The 18545-nt window shown below is 42.7% G+C and overlaps 1 protein-coding gene across 4 annotated transcripts in view; it reads right to left on the reverse strand.

Moving 5' to 3' along the window:
• The window catches only part of Nrap (nebulin related anchoring protein), a 78032-nt gene that overhangs the window by 48830 nt on the left and 10657 nt on the right, over positions 1 to 18545 (reverse strand). For 2 of the 4 annotated variants that reach the window (XM_034483760.2, XM_034483751.2), the window contains exons 9-14: positions 18210 to 18311; positions 14360 to 14464; positions 13336 to 13452; positions 7952 to 8056; positions 6523 to 6630; positions 5499 to 5603 (exon numbers count right to left, since the gene is read on the reverse strand). In XM_034483760.2, coding sequence (XP_034339651.1) covers positions 5499 to 5603; positions 6523 to 6630; positions 7952 to 8056; positions 13336 to 13452; positions 14360 to 14464; positions 18210 to 18311 — 642 coding nt within the window. The remainder of the gene's footprint in view (positions 1 to 5498; positions 5604 to 6522; positions 6631 to 7951; positions 8057 to 13335; positions 13453 to 14359; positions 14465 to 18209; positions 18312 to 18545) is intronic. The other 2 variants (XM_076925223.1, XM_076925213.1) reach the window with 1 other exon arrangement.

The following is an 18545-nucleotide window of genomic DNA, read 5'->3' on the forward strand; positions in this document are numbered from 1 at the left end:
CCACAGACCAAAAAGCAGTCTGTTCGTAGAGGGTTGGATAACATGGAGAAGCAATACATAGCAGAGACCAGCTCACTCTGCAGTGGACACAGGAAACGCACTGCCTTCACATTGCCAACCACAGCAATGCCCTCCCCTCCCACAGAGAGAGAAGAAAAGTCGCTGGTAATAGTACATGCTGGCAAGGATGAGGTAGCTATGGGAACTGTAGAGACTTTGCTAGTGGTGCTCGGAATCCAGAACAGCATTTGAGAACATACACAAAGCCTTGTTCCCAGTAATTCCATTGCGAGGCTCACTGCCAGTGAAAACGGACACAGGGCCATTTTATAAAACCATCAAGAGGCAGAAGAGATGGTTCAGTGGTAAAAGCATACACAGGCCTTGTAGAGGACCAGAGTTTAGCCTCCAACTCCCATGTCAAATGTTTCACAAACAGCAATAACTCTGGCTCTAGAGCATCCGATGCCCCGTGGTCCCTGGGAGCATCTGATGCCCCTGGCCCCTGGGGGCGTCCGATGCCCCGGCTTCCCTAGATACTGGCACTCAGGAACACATGCCCACATTCAGGCATATACGAATAATAAAAAATGAGATGCATCTTGACAAAAATTCAACATATATGTATATATGCATATATAATGTAATTTTTCAGTATGTCTAATACTTCGTAAAAGTGATGTACTTTGAAACGAGAACATGGTGGAGAATAAAAAAGAGACAAGAGTCCAACCAGTGTTATACTTGCACCATCTGTTATTCCCTTGCCATGCCAGGGATAAACCCAGGGCTTTGTTCCCACTGGGTGAGCTCTCTCCCAGAGCAATGCCCTGGCCCTTATGTGTGTGTCTGAGTGAGATATCAAGAAGCACCAGTGGCCCTTGAAATGCTGTCCTAATGTACCCACCTTGCACACTTGTGCACCAGTCACTGCTGGGCCCTCTCTCCCACCTTTCCAAGACCCCAAAGAGACTGCCATATTTCAACATCTTCCTAGAAGAGGAGAAGCCAGGGTCGCCAACCTACAAGCTTTCCTACCTCTATATATTTGGGGCTGCTAGATTTCACTTTTGAAACTGCAGATTATTTTTTTGAAGGAGTAAAGTGTCGTCAGCCATTTTCACACAAAAATGCTTTCATCCAGCCTGCACGTTTCCCTACATGCACCTGACCATGAGTCAGAGTGGGAGGCAAGGAACCTGAAGAAAGACATCAAGGCCTGAGGGTACGCACATGGGAGGCAACTGAGATGAGCTGACTGAGAAGAAGCCCTGCATCCTATTCAGGATCTGAAAGCGAAGCGGTGATGTCATGACTGGCCAACACGCTACGGCTGACCAATGGCCCCCTTCACAAGTTCACTTTCCTACAACCCAAGGGAAAGATTAAGAAGTAATCATCCCTACTCTTCCTTTCAACCTGTCTGGCCCCGCCCTCTTAAGTCATTCTTTTGGTCTTTCAACAGACATGGAGTCTGTGCAGAACAAGCAAAATTAGACATAACCCTGCCCACCACATTCCAGGTGCCTACTGTCTATGTACCCCATGCTGATAGTGGCAGCTCCCTAGCAAGTGCCCCACCCCCCATCTCCTGCTCCCTAAGTCCCAGCAAACCCACCCAGGATGCCAGAGTATGCCTCTTTCATCTTACTACCCACTGCTCTCTCTGCTGGGGCCGCTCATGTCCTCATGAGTCAGCACACAGTGGCTCTGTTTTCTGGTTGTTATCAAGAAGCTATAAGCCCACATTCTTGTATAAACCACTGCCATTTTCTGAGCCAATGCACGCGTTCATTCGCTCAGTTTATTCGCCCACGACGTATACACGTTTTAAAGCATCTTTACAGAAAATGTATACACATGTCGCTGACAAGTTTAAAAACAGATCTAGAAAATCCTGGTTTGAGCAAGCTTTAACATGACCATTCCTTGCAGAACTTCTCAGTCTTTAAAATTTTTTCCATAGCATTTTGTCACGTCTAAAGACACAGTTCCAAGACAGAGAAGTTTCTAAATTTGGTCTTAAACATTTCCTTTTACAGAGTGCTTCACTGATCACTCTTGCTACCTGGCCATTTTGTGTTTGTGTATCATGTGTCCCAACCCCCCTCTCACCCACACCCTCCCACATCTCCCTCCCATGCCCACCAATCCTTCCACCCCCAACCTCAGCAGACCCTTTCCCAAATTCATGATTTTTCTTTTATTCTATGACCCACTTAGTTTAGCCAGGGTCACCTGGAAGCACCAGCCAGCACTATCAGTCAGCTCCTATATGCTCTCCAGTGGAGACATAATTGAGGGCAGCAATCCCTGTCATTTCCCTGAAGCTATCAGTAGCAAGTAGCCCAACAGAGAGAGATAGACCACTACCCACTACCCTGAAACCATCTTTCTTCATGCCTGACTTTTGCTAGGCCTATTCTTGTGCAACTCTATGCTCGGATTTGAGGGAATCCATTCCTGTAAACAGGGTTAAAAAAAAATGCACAGTGAGGTCTTGAGATCATAGGCCCCAGGGTAAGGAGGATTAAATGCAGTTTATCTAAATTGACATAATATCAAGTTGACTTCTAAATATGTATGGTTATACCCACAGACAATGCTATTCTCAGTCTTAATCAGGGGAGTTTCTCTCCCCCAAGCAAAGGGTAATAATCACAGAGAGTTTCGAATGCACAAGATGCTAAGGGATGGATGTGTGCTCTCCGTAAATGAGACATGCATACCGTCTCCTTCAACGCTCCAGGAGCTCTGCAGAAAAGGGATCCGAATGAACATGGATGCCAGAAGACAGGAAGATAGGCTGCAAGTGACATCTTCTGGGCAAGTCACAGCCGTGCCAACCACAAACGCCCAGCACGTGCCTGCTCCACGTGCCTGCTCCACGTCCTCTGACATTTTAAGAGCTGGCAAGGAAGTCTGTATTTTAAAAAGCCACTGATATGGACGGGATGCCAAACCATTCATAAACTCACTCCTAAAATAAACTTGAGGGCCACCTTGGGCTTGCTGGCTTCCAGCTGATTCATTCCAGCTCATCACTCCACTCAATATCCCATAGTAGCAATTCTAACCAACACAGGGCACTTGCTGGGCACATCTTGTGGCTCCAAGTGCTCCATACGTCCTAACTCATTTACTCCCCCAGACATCCTGCAATAACCCCAACCTTGAAATGTGGAAAGGGGAGCACGGAGAACTAATGGAAGCTGCTCAGCTAGTGAGGGGTGAGAGCTGCGAACGGCATCCCAGACAAACTGGAGAGTGGATCCTCATGCTGTGCCCCTTGAGTCTTCGCTCTGTAAGCCCAGTTTACCTGGAGTGCTTGGGACAATTACCTACAGTTGGATGGATGGGATTCATCATGGAGAACTTTCTGAATTGTATATTGAGATCAGAAAATCTATCCCACAAGCAAACAAATGACAGATAAATTTGTCTTTAAAACAGCACATATGGACACTCCAAACCTTCAGGCACAGAGCTGACTGCTCTGTTGGGTTTGGAGACCACCACTTTGCTGCTTTTTCATTAATAACTCAAGGAGAAAAAAACTTTGTACATCCGGAGTATAGAGGGAAAACCGAAGATATAAAGTCATTTCAATGTCAACTGCTAATGAGATTAGAGCACTGTGACTGTCTAATGCATTAATTCAGAGGGAAAATTATCAACTCATAATAGAGTCTTATTAGGATTCAGAACTAGGCATGATAAAATGTCACCAAAAAAACCTGTATTTTTAAAATAGCACGTTCCTTCCTGATAGTTCTGCACTAAACATGTCACACTGCACACAATTACTTTTCTCTGCAGGACATAATTAACAGCCTCCACGATTAATTTCACAAACGTTTGGCCACTGCCTCGCTCTACATTCTGAAAGCTTCTATGCTAAAGATAGAGCCCCATTTTAGTTCCATTAGTGTTTATAAAAAGCCATCTATCTACAGGAATGCCCTCTAATTAAGGACCCATGCTATATTTAATTTCATGGCTATTTTACCACCTTTAAGGCTACCAGGTGGCAAGACCACGCGCTCTCCCGAAAAAGAAATGGATTTCCCACTTCCTGAGTGTTACCAATCTACAATAGGACTAATCTGCTCAAACACATACCAGGGCCAAGACAGTAAGAGGAAGGAAGGAAAGAGACACTTGTAGATCAGCCCTGACTCAGTCCCGGCCAATTTCTGCTACACAAGACATAGCAGCCCTTTTGGTTTTGATTTTCCTTCCTCACAAGCACAAGCACACAAGTAAGAAGGCTGGGCATGGCTCATGTGCTGCCAGCTTAGATGCTACCTCTAAACCCAATGTCTATTACAACCCAGTTCAGTCCTGAGCTAGCTACAATGTTTCAGGCATAGCGGTTGATGGAGAGTCCTGCAGACACACTGTAGCAGAGGAGGATGTTACAATGGAAATACAAAGCTAGAGCTATCTCATTGTATTCATGCTAATTACCAGACTTGGTCTCTAGAGCCTGATTGTAAATACACAACTCACGATTTTACTTTTAATTGCTAAGTAGCCTATGAAGTATTTGGAACAAAAAACAAAAAAATAAAGGTGTTTTGGTTCCATTAGGATGCAAGAGAGTCAACCTAGCAAAACTCCTTGGGAAAGAGAAGCGCGAAGTTTGGCACTGCTTCAGATCCAGCACAACCAATTTCACCACATCTACTCTCGGCAAAAAAGAGGTAGAGCAGTAAAGTCCTATCTAGCAGCAGGAAAACCCGGCTGGTCACTGAGGTTGTGCTGAACCCATGGGAGCCGGAGGAAAGCACCTTGGGCAGACCGTGAGCACATGCAGAATTACTTAATCTATTAAGTAATTAGTAGACTAAAGATTGCCTTCACTGGCTAACTGTAAAGTCAGCTCATTTTTGAGCAAGTGAATTACTTTACTTTTTTCTTTATGCTTTTTTTCTGTATTTTAAAGTTTTAATACTGAACATATAGTAAAATTATTATTGCCGTACCGAAAATAGTTTTAATTAATTGTACTAGTCTATTTGGGATGTAAACATAGGTTTAATCCTGTAATAAGTAAGGGATCTAGCTATTCTTCTGTCTGTCTGTCTGTCTGTCTGTCTGTCTAATCTATGTTTGTCAGCATGCCTCCTGAGTAAAAGGTATAGTTAACATTAGCATTTGCTCTTAATATATGCCTTCTTTATCTTTAACATACTAAGTTCTAATTTTTTTAAAGGTCATCATTGCTCTGGAATAATTATTGTAAATGTGTCCAGCAGAGATGTAGCAATCCAAATTCTGAGAGAAGAATTTGAACTTTTGGATACTTGTTTCAAGATTCATCCAAATTTTACCTAGAAAGGGAGTTTTTAGTCATGCACGCATGGACTTCCCAGAGGAGGGACAGACCCCATTCCTAGCCCCTTTGATCTCCTATATATTGATGAGATGTTTTTTCTTCCCATCTTTCTGCCTAAAGCTTGCTCCACAGCAAGCCACAGCTAGTGGGGACTCACATCCTTCAGGGGAACCAGTTTCATCGCTGTTTGGTAGAAGGGCGTGGCAGTGGCCGGGTAGTTGTAATCCACAATGTCATGTTTATAATCAGCCTTGTAGGCAACCTGAAACCCAAAGAAGAGAATCAGTTCCCACTTCCCCCTAACCCCTTTTTGAATGTCATAAATAGTTCTAAATAATTAGAAACAAAATTAATTTGCTTTCATCACCTCAAAAGAGAATTATATCATGTTCACACTTTGCCTTTAACGAGTTTGAATTACTCTTAATTAGTTCAAAATTAGTTAACTTCCATCTGTAGTACATTTATTTTATCTTTCTTTTTAATCATAAGGCTCACGTTTTTGTTTCAAACAAGCAGTTACACACAGGCATTTGATGAAGGTGCTTCTGGGCAAACTTAAAAACAATGAAAACTCAAGAACTTCAGAGTAGTTTAGTTATTTTTACAACATTCAACATCGGTGTCCTCGGGCAGAGGACATCCAACATTTGGATGTTTTGAACGTGAAATGGGTTCTCTATAAGGACTCACTATCTCCAAGGTCTAAAATGCAGTGTTTTCCTATCTGTGAGTTAGTTTCCATGCTACCCACCTGATGTCTGATTACCCCATTACTCTAACTATTGCATGGCCACGGTGTTTCTTCAATGAAAAACAAAGTCACTCCTAAGAACCACCTCCCATTCATAAAAGCTTTGAAATCCCACGGTATTTCTAGTAGGAACCGCACTGGTCCGTTTTACCGTATCATTCAGAAGTGGAGCGTTATATTACACTGAATCAATGGTAACAGACCCTTCGAGTCAAAGCACACTAACTGACACTGGCTGGGCCGCTGAAGGTTTTAAAGGCTTTTTATAATTCTTTATATTTGTCGACACTTAAAGATCTGTGGTGGGGGAGGGGTCTGTTTTTACAAATAGGAGCATACACATTTTAAAAGGAGGATTTAAAAGCAATTGGCCACAATCTTCACACCCCAACCTGCTGATTCCCACTGTCTCTCAAACACCACTCACATTGCTGGCCAGGCTGCCAACTTTGAGAGCGTGGAGCATGCGTCTGTCCATGCCGACTCCGTCATAGTGACCTCTCAGCTGGGTCTGATAGTTTTCTTTATATTTATTCTGTGAGGAAACATTAAACTTTTGATGAAAAGTTTCCAACTAGATGAAGGTAAACTACTTATCTTAGCAGTCTAAGTTTAAATATAAGCATGATTGCACTACTGGAAAAAAAAACTTGTTTTTAAAACAATTTAAATTTCCAAAGAGCACGAGAACTTGAGACAGGCAGACAAGCACACAGAAGTACATGTCGTGGGGAGCACCGAGGCAGGCTGTCATGGGGAGCACCGTGGCATACTGCATGTGTTTCTTTTATTTTTACATGTTTACTTTTGAATTTACCAGGCTTTTCTGGTGTGGAAATTCACTGTGAGAGGGTGGAGCTGGCAGTGAACAACCAATAGACAAGCCCTGGTTGTGTGGTCTTGATCCACAAGCCAAGTCATTACAAGTTATTGCTTCTTTGTCTAAATGCAGTCAGCCCTCTGCTTCCATAGGCATCTACATCTGTGGACACACCCAGACACAGATGGAAGATATTTGAAAAAGCGATTGTATCTGTAGGAAATGTGTGGGCTTTTCTCTTACTGATTTTCCTTTAGAAATCCAGCATTATTATTTATTTAGTATTTTTGATATATCAGGTATTATAAACAATCTGAAGAAACCTGAAGTCTATGTGAATGCCAGGGTCCATCACTACACCATTCTTATATAAGGGACTTGGTATCTGAGAATTGTAGTACCTACCAAGAGGTCTTGAACCAATCCCCAGTGGATATTATATACAAAGAATGGAATCTGATCTTTGTCAAATTTTATGATGTAAAAATTGATCACTGTGGCAACCAATAGGAAAATGAGTCCTGTCCTAAATGCTGCTTTAGCAAATAAAAAAAAATTGAAATGGAATGAATATATCTTCAAACCTTCTCTGAGAATACCCAAACTTTGTAAATGATACTCTAGAATATATCTGGTCATATGTAAAGTGGGGAAATCTTATCCGGCTCTTCAGCTGACTACGTTAAGTGAGATCATGTATTGACACAGAAGCACAAAGTCACAGAAGAGATGCTGCATGCTCACTCAGGTTACCATGCCAGCATTCGGCACCAGGAGCAGCTGCTGAGCCACACAGATAGGACACACGGACACAGTTCTGCCTTGGGAACTCGGTCACATATGGACAAGCAGGGAACGCTGGGGCTGTGACATCGTTTGATAACAGTCTAATCCCAGAAGACACTCCTAACCAAACTCAATGTACCATGCACCTGAGAGGCCATGCTTCTCTGAGACACAAGGATATAGTCACAAAGTTCATCCCTCAGGAGCTGCAGAAGCTCAACTCACAAAACAAGCTTATGCAGTAACTCACATCGCTGGTGAATTTTGAGATCTTGCTCACATTCCTGAACTGGGGTGTCTCACAGTAGTTGATACTGTGACCTTTACTGTTCTCCAGACCTTTCTTGTACTCCACCTTGGAACACCAAACGTCAGGTGCTTAACAGAACCACCCCTGAAGCAATTCTTGAAAACATCCCCAAGGTCTGACTGGAATTTTTTTTTTTTTACAAAACTTTTTTTTTTATTGGATATTTTTAAATTTACATTTCAATTGTTTTCCCCTTTCCAGGTCTTCCCTCTGGAAATCCCCTACCTCATCCCCTCTCCCTCTGCCTCTATGAGGGTGCTCCCCCACCCACCCACTCCTGTCTTCCTGCCCTGGCATTCCCCTACACTGGGGCATCAAACACCCTCAGGCCCAAGGGCCGCTCCTCCCACTGACGTCAACAAGACCATCCTCTGCCACATAAGGAACCGGAGCCATGGGTCCCTTCACCTCTTTGGTTGGTGGTCCAGTTCCTGGGAGCTCAGGGGGTCTGGCAGGTTAATGTTGTTGCTCCCCCCATGGAGCTACAACCCCCCTCAGCTCCTTCAGTCCCTTCTCCAACTCCTCCAATAGGGATCCAGTGCCCCCCCCCCCCAGTCCAATGGTTGGCTGCAAGCATCCACTTCTGTATTTGTCAGGCTCTGGCAGAGCTTCTCAGGAGACAGCCATATCAGGCTCCTGTCAGCAAGCATTTCCCGGCATCCAGGGACTAGACAAGGCTGCCCACTCTCTCCCTATCTACTCAATATAGTACTGGAAGTCCTAGCCAGAGCAATTAGACAACAAAAGGAGGTCAAAGGGATACAAATTGGAAAGGAAGAAGTCAAAATTTCACTATTTGCAAATGATATGATACTATACTTAAGTAACTCCAAAAATTCCACCAGAGAACTCCTACAGCTGATAAACAACTTCAGCAAAGTGGCTGGATATAAAATTAACTCAAACAAATCAGTAGCCTTTCTCTACTCAAAGGATAAACAGGCTGAGAAAGAAATTAGGGAAACAACACCCTTTGTAATACTCACAAACAATATAAAATATCTTGGTGTGACTCTAACCAAACAAGTAAAAGATCTGTACAACAAGAACTTCAAGTCTCTGAAGAAAGAAATCGAAAAAGACATCAGAAGATGGAAGATCTCCCATTCTCATGGATTGGTAGGATTAATACGGTAAAAATGGCCATCTTGCGGAAAGCAATCTACAGATTCAATGCAATCCACATCAAAATTCCAACTCAATTCTTAAGAACTTCTGGGGGAATCACCATCGCTGACCTCAAGATATACTACAGAGAAATAGTGATAAAAACTGCATAGTAGCCGGGCAGTGGTGGCACACGCCTTTAATCCCAGCCCTTGGGAGGCAGAGGCAGGCAGATTTCTGAGTTCGAGACCATGCTGGTCTATAGAGTGAGTTCCAGGGCAGTCAGGGCTACACAGATAAATTCTGTCTCAAACAAACAAACAAACAAAAAACAAAAGAAAACAAAAAACTGCATAGTATTGATACAGTAACAGGCAGTAGATCAATAGAATAGAATTAAAGACCCAGAAATGAAACCACACACCTATGGTCACTTGATCTTGGCCAAAGGAGCTAAAACCATCCAGTGGAGGGAGAGGGGGAAGACAACATTTTCAACAAATGGTGTTGGTTCAACTGGCAGTCAACATGTAGAAGAATGCAAATTGATCCATTCTTATCTCTTTGTACAAAGTTCAAGTCCAAGTAGGTCAAGGCCCTCCACATAAAACCAAATACACTGTATTTAATACAAAAGAAAGTGGGGAAGAACCTTGAACAAATGGGCACAGGGGAAATTTTCCTGAACAGAACACCAACAGCTTATGCTCTAAAATCAAGAATCAACAAACAGGACCTCATAAAATTGAAAAGCTTCTCTAAGGCAAAGGACACTGTCAATAGGACAAAACAGCAAAGAACAGATTGGGAAAAGATCTTTACCAATCCTACATCCGATAGAGAGCTAATATCCAATATATACAAAGAACTCAAGAAGTTAGACTCCAGAGAACCAAATAACCCTATTAAAATAATGAGGTACAGAGCTAAACAGAGAATTCTCAACTGAGGAAACTCGAATGACCGAGAAACACCTAAAGAAATTTTATGAAACTTGTAAGCCAAGACTTAAGTATATGGTGCTTTCCTTTCTAAAAATAAAGAATTAAGCAAGTTATTTCATCCTGAAAATTACAAATACACAATCCTTCTCAACAACAGGCCCTCTAATGCTTCACACAGATCAGGAACCCTAAGACAGGGGTTGGGGCTTAACTCATGACGGAGTCTCCCCAGTATGGGGCTCTGTGTTTGTCCCGCAGTTCAAATAGTAACAATAATTCAAGTAATAACAGTAATAATGGTGGCAACTGTTTAGAAATGGCGTGGGTACTCTTGGGGTGAAATGTCTTGGGTGTTGATGTGACATCCAGACTTCTAGCCCTGTCCTGTTTCTTCTGAGCCCACCACATAGACAAGTCTGCCTAAGAAACTCCTCCCACCGTAGACCCACATGCGTGTCTCGCTGTGAACGCATCAAGAGAATTTAACAGATACGCTTTCCAAAGCAATATCATAAAGGAACCCACTCCAAGGCAGGCCATCTTTAATTTAAAACAAGCTGGTCTTTGAGTTCCCTGGGTGAGGGATGTGAAGCTATTGTTACCAAATAGACTGAGTCAGTCCCACGTGATTGCAGAAAACAGCTAATGGTGAGTACTATTAGGAGACAGAGCTGGCTCATCTTACTGGTTAATCATGAGGGCAAAATGAAACAGAAAGTGCCCTTGGGATGGCTCATCAAAGGAAATACAATGCAAATTGTTTTAGTTCTTGATCAAATGGCGTGGGAGAGCCATGCCCTTTTAAGGTATGCAAGGCTCACTTTAATGCTGACCATACGATATATAGGTAAGAGTGCAAAGCCATGTATGTATTTGAACCTCAACTCTAGAGCTGCATCCTTACTTTAAAGTGGGTGAGGGGAGGCTGGAAAGATGGCTTAGTGTTAAGAGGTCACTGCTCTTGCAAAGGACCTGGGTTCAGTTCCCAGCACCTACATGGAGGATCTCCAGTTCTGGAGAATCTAATGCCTCTTCTGACCTCTGGGCATGCACATGATACAAAAGCATACTCATAAAATAAAATATATTAAAGGACTTAACATTTTAATTGTGTGTGCATATACGTCTCTGTGCTAGTGTGTGCACATATACGCACTGTTAAGTGCACATGTGGAGGCCAGAGGTCAATATTGAATGCATTTATTATTACTCTCTAACTTCCTTTTTTGAGGCATGGTGTCTTGCTGACCCTGGAACCTGCTGTTTCAGCCACACTGCTTAAAGAGCAAATTCCCAGGACATAGCTGCCTCTGCTCTCCCCACCCCATCCCTGCCCATAGTGCTCAAGTTGTAAGTTTGTACCTCCATTTCTGGCTTGTAACAGCGCTAAGGGTGCAAACTCAGGTCCTCATGTTTGTGTGGCAAGCACTTTACCCTGGGTGGTTGAACTGTCCCTGACCTCCACTTACCCAATGGACTCTGGTTCTACTTCTGTCCCTGAGATCAGTATATCAGGTCAGATACTTTCTTTTTCTAGGCCTATGAAAAAGGGATGGCCTAATGATTGATATATATATATGTATATGTATATATATACATGTATATATATATATACATATATATGTGTGTGTGTATACACATATATATATATCACATATGTTAACATTAACTATATGTTGATATATATATATATGTTGATACAGTCACATATTATATATTATATAGCTAACAAAATAGATCATATAGTTATATATGTATATATGTATATATATGATCACATATGTTAATATTAATTATATATTGATACAGTCACTATTATATTATATATCATATAGCTAACAAAATAGGTCAAATGTTTCAGGCTTTGCCCTCCACACACTCTCTGTGTCAAGTTCATATTTGCTCTGTGAACCTAACGGCAGCTGAGGTCAGTATATAAGCAGAGACAACGTGCTGGGTCCCAAACACAACTTTTTATTTTTTATTTTTTTAAAAACGCCCTGAGCTGGATTTGGGCCGTGAGCTAGATCTGACACTGAGGCCGCAGTGTGCTGACATCTGCTCTAGAGAACTGGAATCATCTAGAGCTTCTATCAAGACGCAGAGTCTAAGATCCCAGCACTGAACTTACTACCTCAGTGTCCAGGGCTCTTGATGAGGCTCAGGAAAGTATGAAAGTCAGAGGGTCACTCATCAGCTCGGCTTGAGATTAAGGCCTGACCATTAGAAGTAACAGAACGTTCCAGGATATTTACATCTCAGCAGAGAGCATTTTTTCATAGCCACAAATTCTTCCTGTTGTCAGAGCAGCCACTCCAAGTTCTTTGAGTACTGAACGGCAGGGCAAATGGCAGGAGCCACTATGAAGGGACACTACAGCTCAAGGGAGCTACAGGACATATGCCCTGGTTCAGAAAGGCTTAAGCATGGCGTGGTTTAAACAATGTGCACCCTCCAGCAGCTAGGCCAGCCTGGAAGAGAAAGCGGAACTTGTGTGGTAGACACAGCTTCTCTGAACTCTGACTCCAGTGATAAGGGAAATATGGCATTCAAGATAGTCTAGACTTTGATTCGACACTAATGTAACAATTTATGGCCTCAAGGTTTGGAGTGCAGGGGGGGGGGGGACAGAGGGATGTCTCAGAGGTGAAGAATGCTTGCAGCTCTTCCAGAGGACCTGAGTTTGGTTCCTGAGTTGATCTGCTCATAACTGCCTGTAACTCTAGCTTTACAGGGATATGGCGCCCTCTTCTGGCCTCAGAGAGCACCTGCATTCACATGTGCGTGTGCGTGTGCGCGCGCATGTGTGTGTGTGTGTGTGTGTGTGTGTGTGTGTGTGTGTGTGTGTGTGTGTGATACACGCATGCATGCACGGACCCACACATGTGCACTCACACAGGATTAAAGATAAAAACAAATCTCTAAAAGTTGCGTCCTCTAGTGTTCTTTCTAACAACTACAAATCTGTTGACTGGCACTTCTATATAGTAAGAAAGTTTTTAGCCAACAGGAAAAGGTTTTTTTTTCATTCTATATTTAGTCCTTTATGTGGAAACTTGCCACATGAGGACAGTCTGCATGGTTCCATTTTGTTTATTTGTTTTGAGCCAGGATTCCATGTAGCACAGCCTGGCCTCCGACTCACTATGTAGCTTAGAGTGGCCTTGAACTCTTGATTCTCCTGCCCTATCTGTCAAGTTATTTATGTTTGAGTGTGTACACACACACACACACACACACACACACACACACATGGCTCTCCCCAATACTCACCTCACTCACAAGCTTGTTCACACTCTGAGCTCGCTTGAGAACCAAGTTGTCCTGGGCCGCGAGGGAGTGAAAATGTGCCGCGCCTTTCATCTTATGGAAGTCCTGCCTGTATTTTATCTGAAAGAAGCACACAAGGGAGTCTGGAGTTGTGGTTGCCACGTTAACATTAACTCAATAGGATTCACTAAAGGAAGGAAAGTTCCTATGGGCTTTCTGAAACCTCTTAGTAAATCTAGAAACCACTTGATTCTTTTTGTGCTAAAACCTTTCCTGTGGGCTCTGTCCACACACTTCTCACTCTTTGCACTTCAACACTGCCTGGAGGAAGGAGATGGGTTCTTCAGGCTACGATGGCAAAGAGAATAAAATCTAACCACATTCTGCCCTAAATTTCAACACCATTTCTGCAGTGTCTCAGAGGAAGGAGTAACATCTTGCATTTCCCATCTCAGGGCACAGGGGGTGCTGTTCCAGGTACCTAGGTACTCACTGAACAGTGGCAGAAAGAAGGGCATAGTGTGGAATGAAGGCTAGAGACCATGTCAAAGCCGGCATGTTAAGAACTCTGGTGAGCACCGCACTCTCCCAAGTTTAATTATAACCTGTCTCTCAAGGACCGACTGCCAGCTGCCTACCATTCTGTAAATAAAAACCACATATCACTCTCTGGGTCACACCCAATTTGATAATATATGACTTCCTTCAGTGAGCTTTCCCCTTCAGTTTCACACTGGTGTTTTGGCAACGGCTCACCTCATCCCAGCTGATCTGCTGGCACCAGTGCTTGTACTTTTTGCAAATGGTCTAAATGAGCAGCAGGGTTTGTTCAACTGCATTTCCATGCAAACAGATAACACAACCAAAGTCTATGAACAGGTCAATAAGACACTCTGAGTTTGGACAAGAGGCTGGGCTAGCAGTCTACTTTTGCTTGGCTCTAGGAGATGTGTCTGTGTGTGGCTTTCAGCAAGTGTGGCTGTCAGCATCCCATAGTCCACACCTTAGTGGCTCTGCCAGTACTTACGTCACTAACAAGTTCATTGGCCTTCTTGGCGTTCTGATAAGCTGGGGTGATCATGGCCGGGAAGCTGCCCTTTCCCCTAGGTTCATCACACTCTTCTGAGTAAACCTGATGAGTCAATTGAAAATTTTGATCAGTAATATGTCCCTCCTGGCATGGGTGGGGTCAGCAGTGATAGTCCCAGAAACTGAGCACAGAAAAGCTAGACATTCCACTGACTGAAAGAGAAGTACATGTGGTGAATGAGATACTAGAGCTTGGAGCCTGGACCACTATATCATACATACATACATACATACATACACACATGCATACACACATACTACATACATGTATACATACATGCATACATATACTAATCATACACACATGCATGCATAGATACATACACTATATTATACATGCATGCACACATACATACATGCATGCATGCATATATACATAAACTATATCATATGTGCATGCATACACTATATCATTCATGCATGCACACAGACATACATGTGTACATAATAAACTATATCATACATGCATGCATGCACACGTGCACACATATGTGCATACATACATGTACTATATTATGCATACATACATATAAATACTATATCATATATATACATACTATTATGCATGCATGCATACATACATACATATATGCATGCATACAAACATACACCTGTCATGATCAACTTTCTCCTCATCAATCATCACAATATCAGATAAGTCAAGAGACTCTCCCACTCCCGTGCTGTTATTGAATACACATGTTGAACTCATGCCAGGGAAGAGTCCAGTAGTCTCAAATACTACTTTGCTTAGACACAATGGCAGATGCATGCAGAAGGGCGTTTGACATCTCTGATACTGCTCCCCATTAGCAAAGTGTGTTGTGTAACCAGATACTGGGTAGAACAAAACTTTTTGTGACTTTGTGAAGGGGAACTTCGTGTTACTATCATTCTCTGAAAAGGGGTAAAAAGATGTCTTGAAAGATGAGATTTATCATTCTCATTTTAATTTTTCCCTTCCTTCTCCAACATCACACTTCAACTCCCATAAAGAAAATTCCCCCCCCCCTTTTTTTTTTTTAACAAAACCACCATCTCATGAATGAGAAGAGCCATGGTAAATAGAGACAGTTGCACCTTCTCTTGGAAATCCAGTCCTTCATCCCAGACCTGCCCTGGGCCGAGTCAGCTGCTTCTTCATCTGCACTCTGCCCTGGGCAGGAGACAGTCTTCAGAACCCCAGGATCACAGCACTCTCCCTGGGGCCTCCTACCTTCAAGAGACCCATGATGGACTCTAGCAAATACATTTTAAGTAAAATCCTTGGATCAAATCTAAGTAGCCAGGCCTCTTTTTACCACCAAAATGAAAACCAATTAGCTTGAGCCCTCTGTCTTTGCTTGGCTGCCAAAATGTTTGAGTCAAATATAAGTGGAAAAAAGAAAGGTAAGTTTGGAGGAGAGAAAGGATCTAAGTTTGTTGTTTGGTTTTGGTCTTCTGCTCTCTAGTTTTGTTTTGGTAACTTCCTTTTAGAGGGGTGTGTGTGTGTGTGTGTGTGTGTGTGTGTGTGTGTGTGTGTGTCTTTTGTAAGGTACTGACTTCTCTTGGGAATTGCTCGGTTATGAATAACAAATTTGCATAGTCTAGATTTTTCATGGGTGCAGTCATTAGCAAGAATGAGCTGTGTGCTATTTAAGGCACTACAAATATTTATCGTTTACCTACATGCCTGCCTCTAACTCCAGCCTACCCATGCCCTGACAAGTCATGCTAAATCAAATAGCAAAATGCCACAGTAGACTGAGCTTCTCCACAGCTGCTGCTGGTGCCGTCCAACATCCACCTTGACTCTTGAGTGTGTTACCATCAAGACTGGACATTGCAGTCAACATGCTGTAATGACCAGGACCTTCTGGAACACTACCACATGACATTTCAGCTACAAGACAAACTGTGTCCAGGTTTCCTTTTGACCCTCTTCCCAAATGAAAATTGATTGATTAAGCCCTCCTTCCTGCTCGGCTGCCTGAATATTCTGGGTCAAACATAATCAGTGGAAAGGGTTTGGTTTTTTTGGGGGGGCGGGGTTGAGAAAACGTTCTAAGATTCTTCGATAATGGGCTTTGTGGTTTTTCAAGTCGGATGAACACAAATGAAATTATGTGTGTGTTAGAACTAGGGGTGGGAAGATGGTGAAAAATACAGACTGAATTTTTATTTATTTATTTTTTGCCAAATATAAAAGTAAGAGTTTTCTGCTGTTTTGTTTGTTTGTTGAGGCAAGATCTCACTATGTAGCTCAGACTAGATTGGAACTCACTGTGTTTTCCAGGCTCGGCCTCCAAAGTTGGAGGAGTATAGATATGAGACATCACACTTAGTTCCTGCTAGTTGGTGTGTGTGTGTGTGTATGTGTGTGTGTGTGTGTGTGTGTGTGTGTGCGCGCTTTTTTAAAAAAAACCAAAGCTTCATGGACGTTTTTCTGCGTCTTCTAAACAATGGGATAGGTAAGGGAGTATCTCACTGAGTTTAATACAACAAGATGCGTGTAGTTTGCTTGTATGATTTGATTAAACTGACTTTTAAATCAAAATTGAGCATTTCTTGCTTAGGCAGACACTTTGCATAAGGTTCAAAACCTATCTTCACATACATTCCAAGGGTCACATGGGCATAGGCCCACCTGTGGTGACTTGGTTTTTCTTAAAGAGGAGAAATTAATTCTTTGTGGTTTGATATATAGTTCGTGTATGCTGCCAAATAATTTTTAAAAATACCACTTTACCTCATTGACTGTATTATTAAAACACACACACTTACACACTCATATACTCTTACACTCACACATACACACACTCACACACACACATACACATTAATGCACAATCACAAACTTCCAATAATTTTTACCTGTTACTGCAAATGAATAGTGCTTCCTTTATGTCACGATGACTTTCTAATACCACATGATACACAGGAGGGTGAGGATAAATCACATTGAGTGTGTTATCTTGACCTTTCTACTCTGTGACCTGATATAGTCTCATTGAAAGATGGGATGGGGAACAAGGCTTCTGCTTTCTAGAATATACTACTTTATCTAGCAATCTAGGTGAAATATTTACTTCCTAAGAAAGTAATTCCTGTGACTTAGATAAGTATTCAATATTTTTCAAGATATACATCTTTGGTGTGTGTGTGTGTGTTCTGAATCTGCACATGTATGTGCAGGTGTGCACGGGTGTAGACACCAGTGGAGGACTTCTAGTACCCTGCTCTCTCATGCTCCACCTTACTCCTTTGACACAGGGTCTTTCATTGAAACTGGAGCTAGGCTGTCAGCCAGTAAACCCCAGCAACTCCCACCTCTCTACCCTGCGTTGAAGTTATAGTTACACATGCCAATGCCCAGCTTTTGTCTTCCTTCCTTTCTTCCTTCCTCCCTTCCTTCCTTTCTTCCTTTTTTTTTAAACGTAGATGGTAGAGATTTGAACTGAAACCTTCCTACTGACACGACCACCACTCTTACCAAGCTATCTGCCCTGCCCCTGAAGACATACATTTGATTTCGCTCAGTACTCACACAGCGATGACCTAACTCACCAGATCGGATTCCTAGTAACAGTTTTCCAATGAACAGATGGGAATGTCTTCCTATTGGCCAAACCACCATATTAGCATAGGCTTTCTTTTCTTTAAGGACTTGGGATCTGTTACCTAAGCAGATGAATTGAACTCTGTGTACTGCCTGCACCAAGTACGAACCCTGATCACATGTCCATGGCTGTCACAGCTCTAGGGAACAAACAGCTGGCCTTAGACCAGCTCCCAGAAGTGTCATGTACCTGGCCACATCGGTCTACAGAGTCCTTTGTCATCGTGCCCTCAGCTCCGACAGAACTGGCCGCTCCCTTCATTTCTCTATGATATTGTTGATGGTACCTCACCTGTTTGGAGGAAGAAAAAACTCAGAGTCCCAATATAAGAGCCAGGAAAGTAAAAACCAATGCTTTGTGGTGTCTTCACTCTCTGCTTGGGTCTACAGAAAACACCACAGACAGAAGTAGCAAGTCGTTGTCATGGGGGAAATGATTTACAACCATGAAGAAAAGGTGCTTCTTGTCTCTTAGGAATATATAAAAACAGACAGGAAGGTGGGCCTCCCGAACCAGGTTAACTTC

The sequence above is a fragment of the Arvicanthis niloticus genome, chromosome 1 (genome assembly GCF_011762505.2).
Source record: "Arvicanthis niloticus isolate mArvNil1 chromosome 1, mArvNil1.pat.X, whole genome shotgun sequence".
Taxonomy (NCBI): domain Eukaryota; kingdom Metazoa; phylum Chordata; class Mammalia; order Rodentia; family Muridae; genus Arvicanthis; species Arvicanthis niloticus.